Below are 7,562 nucleotides of genomic sequence, written 5' to 3'. Positions count from 1 at the left end.
ATATTCATGAAAACCTAGGGTGTTAGAAAAAGAGAAAGTTTATCATTCTGTTTGGACTCTCACCTCAGCAAAGTTCACACAAAATCGTTCATAATTTGCCAATACATAGGAAACTAACGCTGCTTGCCAATAGACGTCATCACAAGCCTGACCTTTTTAGTTAGTCTAGATCAGGAAATCATTTCAGGGGCCGCATTTGCTACACCGCAATGAATATACGTTTTTTTCCCCCAGTTCCCTTTACAGTCTATACAAACCATGGCCAAACGTTCAGCTCTCATGTTGATTTCTAGAAGCAACACAAAATAAAGTACATCATAAAAACATTGAATCTTGCTCAGTTAGAACAGTGTAAAGTACACTTTTGAATAGATACTGGCGGATGAGCTTAGTCACCCCAAAACAATTGTGAGAAGTGATCAATGCAAACTAGTATAGTCCTAAACAATACTTCTAATATTTGCAGATTTTATCCCATAACAAATTAATCACAGCGGCAGACATAAGGTGGTTGAAAAAGATGACACACATTTTCAGACAAAAGAGACTAAAATCAATTAAAAAAAAACTGAAAACAAATGTCATCGCAACAGACATCACATTGACATAAAATATGATATGTATTCCACACACTATCTCTTCCTCTGTGACCTCTCTGGCTTCTCGTTCCATATTTATGATAAATTGTGTGTGGGGACATTTGTGTATCATCCGGTGCAGTTCAAAAGGGCCAATGATGGTTGGTAGAGAGGGTAATAGTAGCCAAATAGCCTGATGGCAGAGAAGGGGTAGGGAGGGTTTGGTCTGTGTCACTTCACGATGGGCTTTTGGTGCAGACTCTCCCATGAAGACTGCAAGGGGCAGCAGAGAAATTGCACCAGGCAAGGCTGGGTAGAGGTCAAAATCAGAGGACGGGCTCATTGTCATGTGTGGAACGGAATGAGGAAGGGTATCACACACGTCCTCCGATTTCCACCTCCACCAGCTTCCACTGATTCCCACTCATCTGCTAACCCTAACGCTCCAGAAATCATATGGAGTCAGAGCCTCAGCTGACGATGCGATGGACGCCCTGAGCATTGGATTGGCTGTCCATGATGATGGGCGGCTCGCAGAGCAACAGGTCGTCCTCCCCCAGCGTAGAGCTCTGCTCTGAGTTCACAAAGTTGGGAATGTTGTAGTGGGATAGGAAGCTGTTCTCTCTGTCCATCTTGCTCTCCTCAGGCAGGCCCTGGAGCTGGAGACCCTCGTCGACCTCGGCCGTCTCACCCAACTCCTCCACCCCACAGGAGCTCAGTCCCCCCAGCCTCCCCCGGCCCCGCTTGACCCCACCCTGCCTCGCACCCCCTCCTGGGCCGCCGCCCTGTTCCTCCTCGCTGATGTAGAAGTGGAAGAAGGAGCGTGACTCGTCCAGCAGGGGGCGAGAGATGGCCTTGTCAGCAGACTCTTGGGGGCAGCTGATGTCCACCACGCAGTTCCCCAGCTGATGGCGCTTCTCGCGAGGCTCTGGGTTTCTGCCAGGTCAGAGAGAAGAGAGAGGGGGAGGTGAGAAGGGGAAGAGGGAGGAGGAGGAGGAGGGTGGTTAGGGTTAGGGTTGGTGAGGGGGGGCAGAAACGGATAAAAAAAAAAACTGAATAAAACATTATATTGGACCTGAATACAAACTAAACCCTTTCCGCTTTTCATCTCGTCCAGTAAATGTCTATGAATGAATATCTTCATAAAGTACAAGAGCACTACACAGAATTGCTCTGCAATACAATGCAACAAGATTGGATCAGGGGGTCTGTCCAGAGTGCTGTGTTACCCCTAATGCTGGCAGCTGGAGCTCTCCAGGGTGCTGAAACAGCTGCCAAGGGGGAATAAAGGAGGGGTAGAGGGGGTGCATTCTTTTTGGGGGGGGGGGTAATCTTGACTCACTCTTGATGTGGGGCTCCTGTCTTTGTGAGCAGAGTGAGGATGAAGAACATGAAGATGACAAACACTGCAAGCCCGACCCAGAACCCGATGACGATGGAATCTGCAACATTAGTGGGAGAAGTAAATAGTCACTGACAATGTTTTTTCATTCTAATTTGCTCTCTCCCGCAAAGCACTCTCACACTCTCTCACATATTTGTACACATCAACGCACACGCACACACACACACACACACACACACACACACACACACACACACACACATGCACACGCACACACACACACACACACACACACACACACACACACACACACACACACACACACACACACACACACACACACACACACACACACACACACACACACACTTTCCCTCTATGCTCATAATAACTCAAGTACACCAAGACTAAGACTGAATGAGAAAACACACTAGGCAACAGATGAGTTCAAGGAGTTAAAATTCATTACATAAATGGTTTGGCATCTAGAAAACAAGATAATTAGAATCATTTTGGACAATTTGGGAAATTGCATCCACTTGAGGGAACTATAATTGCCCAACTGTCAAAGATAATCTTCCATTTAAACATGCTGGAGTGAATTGCCTGAAGAGGTTTTATATTGAGAAGAAAAACACAATTCAGCTCTGCCTGATGTGGGAGAGCATATGAGCCTTGCAATAGCAAAACGCTCTCACTGCTTTGCAGAATATGACCAATAACATCTGCCAGATGCAATAAGTAAAACTCAATAACATAAGCTGAGGATAAACAACACACACACACACACACACACACACACACACACACACACACACACACACACACACACACACACACACACACACACACACCAATCTTAGCAATCTCCAAGAGTCCAAGGAGATAAGTTCAATTTCCGTTGAAAATAGGAGTAAGGTGCATCCATTTGTTGTCAACAAGCTTTGCATTCAGAGACACCACGGGCTTGATAAGATGAACTGTCACTCACATCGGTGCGCCTTCAGACCCTCGAAAGACACCGGCTCGTCGTCGTCATAATATTCATACTGCCAAACGTAGTCACTGCCACGAGCGCTGGCTCGACTTTGATTATGGAATTCGGACATCTCAAATTGAATGTGTCAATGGACAGAACAGACCTTGGAGGGGAGAAAAATATCAGCAAAGTAATAACTAGCAGCAATATCAAAACAGTGGAAAAATCTGTAACTGCCTATCAATTCATATACTTTCACGATTTTGAAAATACCCACATTTCATTCCGAATTGAAAGATCTCTAAAATACGGCCCCTGGAAACATATGCACACTCTTCGGTGTGGGAATTCAATTGTAGAGTCCAAGGCAATACATGATCAGCTCCGCAGCGTTATTCTAATTTCCCTCCGTCTTCTTCCCACTCTCACTGCTAGAGGAGCTAGAGGAGCCCTCTACTGCTATGCACTGAAGCTTATGAAGTATGCGAGAAAAATCTCTGCGGTTGGACAGGCAGGGGCACAGGATACCGTGTGATGTAATAGTTTGGACTGGGTGCATAGCATACTGGATTAGATTAAGGTAAGCGACGAGATGAATTCAGTGAGCCAATTACGAAGTAGATTTTTCTCTGTCTTTATTCGGATATTCAAATTTGAACTGGAATGTTTAACTGTAAAAAATAAATAAATAAATAATAGCACACTTTATGCTGCAGTGGCTTGAAGAGAAAATAAACGCTAAATCAAACCCCAGCACACTACAATTGTGTGAGTGTAATTGGTGGGTGGCTGCAGATGTGGTTTCTGATAGTCCACTGGAGCTTAAACTCTCTATATGGACCCTTTTGTTTTCCAAAATTCAAAAGAGCTATGTGGAGCAAACTATTTCTCACATCACATCAGGTTGTCATAAAGCAGTTACTGATTTTTTATTCTCAAATAAATCCAGACAGACTTTTGAAAGCGAAATCCTTATTGACTTTATAGGCTGATGAGAATATCAATAGTCAGCGATGCAGCTCATTGATCAAAGGCATGGCACAGGAGACTGTGCGACGAGAGACATCTGCTGATATCTTATGCAAACATAGTTTCCAGCTCCATTGGTCTAAGACTGTAATATGTTAATTTCATTCCAAGGGTTTAATTAAACGAACATTTCAAAGTCACATGCTTTTTCTATACTATTCACTGAAACTAAGGAAATGAGAGATGTTTCATCATGAATGTTTCATTTTGAAATAAAACATGAATTCCTACATTCATTCGTTTTGGTATGAAAATTCCCCCCAACAAAATATGCAGTCTTTCGATGTTTCACAAGTAAGGGATGTTGTTTATGAATGATTCACATATTTCCAGTATATAAACTATGTAATTAGTGCTGACCATTAACACACCCTGTCATCCTGTGGATATGCTCGGCTCTTCAACATGCCGTGCATGCTCTCCTACAAAAGAGACCAAGAATATCAATGCCTTGAAAGGCATTTCCTGTGATGTCTTGGCTTCTTAAAGAAATGGACTTTATGCTCAAAAGCAGCCAGCATCAAACATATGGATAACATCTCCAATCATCATCATTACCACCACCACCACCATCAGCAGCATACATTAAAAAGGTCATCCAATCATATTGAATAATCCCACACATGTACTGTACGTGTGCAAGCTTGGAGAGCATTTCATCACTGATTCTTGTAGTGCTGGCAGGCAGTCACCTGCGGTATGAAATGATACAAACATCACCTTTGGTGCATTACTAAGCTTCCCCATGCAGACAGACTTGTATTTCACCACTTTCAACAATCTTTATTTATTTTCATGATCTTGCCAAACAGAGGCCACGCATCCTGCAACACAGAGGCGTACGGCTCGATATCAGTGCTCTCTGACTAATCAATGCAGATGACCCTACTGTGGAAAGCCGGTCCTTTTGAACATAGTTCCAGTCCCATTCAACAGACAAGCCACAGCTTTGGGGCACTATAGGATGTAAATTAGCTTTGTAGCTAATTTTGACACATTTACATAGATGTGTACATTGAAATGTTGATTAATGTGTACTGTCCCTGTCAACTAAATTGCTAAATGGATAAATAAGTATTTCAATATGTGACCATACTTTGATACCTCTGTCAGTCTGGACTGAGGCATGGGTGACTGACAGAGGGAGTGAAACAGCTATTGCGCCCCAAAATAAGGGAGAATTAAATATTCATAGGTTCTGTATCTGTGGCATAGTTATGCCTCCAGCATAATTCTGATGGTGTTTCATATATATTTATTATATTTCTTGACAGCCCCCCCCCCCACACACACACACACACACACTCTCTCTCTCTCTCTCTCTCTCACACACACACACACACACACACACACACACACACACACACACACACACACACACACACACACACACACACATACTCTATTTGGCTGGCCCCTTGATTATCAACCAGTTTAAAGTGAGACAGAAGATACATTTAATAAAACTGTCACAGAACACCCCAGACGGCTGTCTGAAGTTATTTACCGCATTCCACAGTTCAATAAATCCCAATCATGATTAACTGTGCTCTTGCCCTGGGCCTCACGTCTCAACGGAAATTGATAACCTGGGCTTAATAGCTATTGGTATTCCAATAGGGAAACCTATCTCTGTTATTTAAGGGTAGATGTGATAAAATGCACCTAGTTTGTTGACAACCCTCTGAAAATTAGGCCCTATGGGTTGCCCTAAGTTTTTGTCTCTGGAGGAAACAGGCTTTTGGTATGCCATGAGGATATCTGATAGAATCTGGAGCACTATTCTGGGAGAAAGAGATGGTTTTTTGCTTTTTTTTTGTCTGACAGGCAGACTCTTCTCTTCTGGGGATGGATGACTCTTTCTCTTCTGCTGTTAATCTTCCACCCCCTCTCTCCCACAGAGACACTCACGCACGCACGCACGCACGCTCACACGCACGCACGCACACTCGAAATTACCTCTCTTTCATGTATCCTTGTATCTTGTATCCATGTCTCAGCTAATCTAATTAACTATCTCTTCCTTTTTCTTTTTTTTCCTTTTTTTTTCTTCTTATTATTCAAGAAAATGGCAGAATTGGTCCCCATGCTTCAGCAGTTCTCGTGTTCAACTGACCTGCTATGTTTTCCAGGCACGTCCTGTGCTTTTAACAACCGTATATCTATGTGACTCACTGTGCAGACGCAACACACCATAGGACCAGCGGGGGGGCTAGCAATTCAATAGGCGATCGCTCCTTTTCTATACAATCAAGTGGATAATGTGAGCGAGTGAGACAGGAAGGAACTGAGGCTGAGGGAACATGGTCACAATAACCTCTTTTGCTGTAACACTCACACACTGTGCGCCATAGGGTGCCTTTGTGGGGTTTTTTTTGTATCTCTGTTGCTGACGCCAAAATCGCTTGTGGTGGCTGTTTAGAACTCCCTCTCTGGTCTTTGTGTTACACGTGACCCTTCTGACCTGCTGAAACATGGAACAATATCGACCGTATAGGAGTGGATGGAGAGAGAGAGAGAGAGAGAGAGAGAGAGACAGAAAGGGGGGAATGAGGGAGGGGGAAGAGAGAGAGACAATCAGAGAGGGGGAGGGAGAGAGAGAGAGAAAGAGAGAGAGAGAATTAGAGAGGGAGCGAGAGAGAGAGAGAGAGAGAGAGAAAGAAAGAGAGAGCATTACCCTCTAGCATAGGTGTAGGTGAGTTATACAATAGAGAGGGGGGGGGAGGGGGCACCATCTGGACAGGAATGAAACATCAGAGAGAATAAGTGAGGGGATACAGTATGTGAATAGAGAGGAGAGAGGCAGGGAAAGTTACATGGGGGGGGGGGGGGGGTGAATGGAGGAGGGAGGCAGTGAGACTAGAATGAATAGCGATCAATGAAAAGATGAATTTGTAAGAGTGGATGGGCGGGGGAGGGGGGGGGGGGGGTTGGAAGCCCATTAGAGATATGAAAAAAAAATGGTAACGACAGACAACTCCTAGTTAATGACATTGCCTGATGTCTGGGGTGGATATGAGGTTTGAGAGTTTTCCTTTGGGTTTTCGTCTCCAGGCTGTGAAAATAAATGAAAAAACATGTCTCAAGCATCTAGCCTTGAGCTTTATATAGCATGTCCACTCAAATGTGCTGAAATACACATGTTATGTAACATATCACAATACAAATTGGCTGTTTTTTTATGTCAAGGAGAGGGGGGGGTACCTGTCTGTTTGTGTGAATGAGACAGATGGAGTTTGTTCTCTTCCTGCATCTGTGAATACTGAGAAGAGGAGCGGGGGGGGGGGGGGGTGCAGGGGAGAGGACAAACAGATCCAAGCTGTTGTAGCACAGCAGAGACTGTAGGATTAGAGATAGCTCAGTCTAGCACAAGCACAGGCTTGTTTAAATCAACACCTCGACTATCAGGGCAAATGGGCTACACACACCTATTGAATATGGTGGGATGGATGGATGGATGGATGGATGGATGGATGGATGGATGGATGGATGGATGGATGGATGGATGGATGGATGGATGGATGGATGGATGGAAGTATTTGAGGGAAGAGTGGATGAATGGATGGATGGATGGATGGATGGATGGATGGATGGATGGATGGATGGATGGATGGATGGATGGATGGATGGA

At 44.3% G+C, this 7,562-nt stretch overlaps 1 protein-coding gene across 1 annotated transcript; it reads right to left on the bottom strand.

Annotated features, from left to right (window-relative positions):
• Positions 1-977: 977 nt before the first annotated feature.
• Positions 978-3,309, bottom strand: LOC310817652 (melanocortin-2 receptor accessory protein 2A-like). The gene is made up of 4 exons (XM_083688302.1): positions 3,180-3,309; positions 2,915-3,065; positions 1,921-2,020; positions 978-1,514 (listed from the first exon to the last, which is right to left on the bottom strand). Exons 2-4 carry the CDS (start codon positions 3,030-3,032, stop codon positions 1,049-1,051), a joined length of 684 nt encoding a protein of 227 aa, XP_083544428.1. The 5' UTR covers positions 3,033-3,065; positions 3,180-3,309; the 3' UTR covers positions 978-1,048.
• Between the last annotated feature and the right edge of the window lie 4,253 nt (positions 3,310-7,562).

The sequence above is a fragment of the Argentina silus genome (assembly GCF_951799395.1).
Source record: "Argentina silus genome assembly, chromosome: 17".
In the NCBI taxonomy this organism is placed as follows: Eukaryota; Metazoa; Chordata; class Actinopteri; order Argentiniformes; family Argentinidae; genus Argentina; species Argentina silus.
The sequence above is the reverse complement of the archived record's forward strand: the minus strand, read 5'-3'. Positions and strand labels throughout refer to the sequence as shown.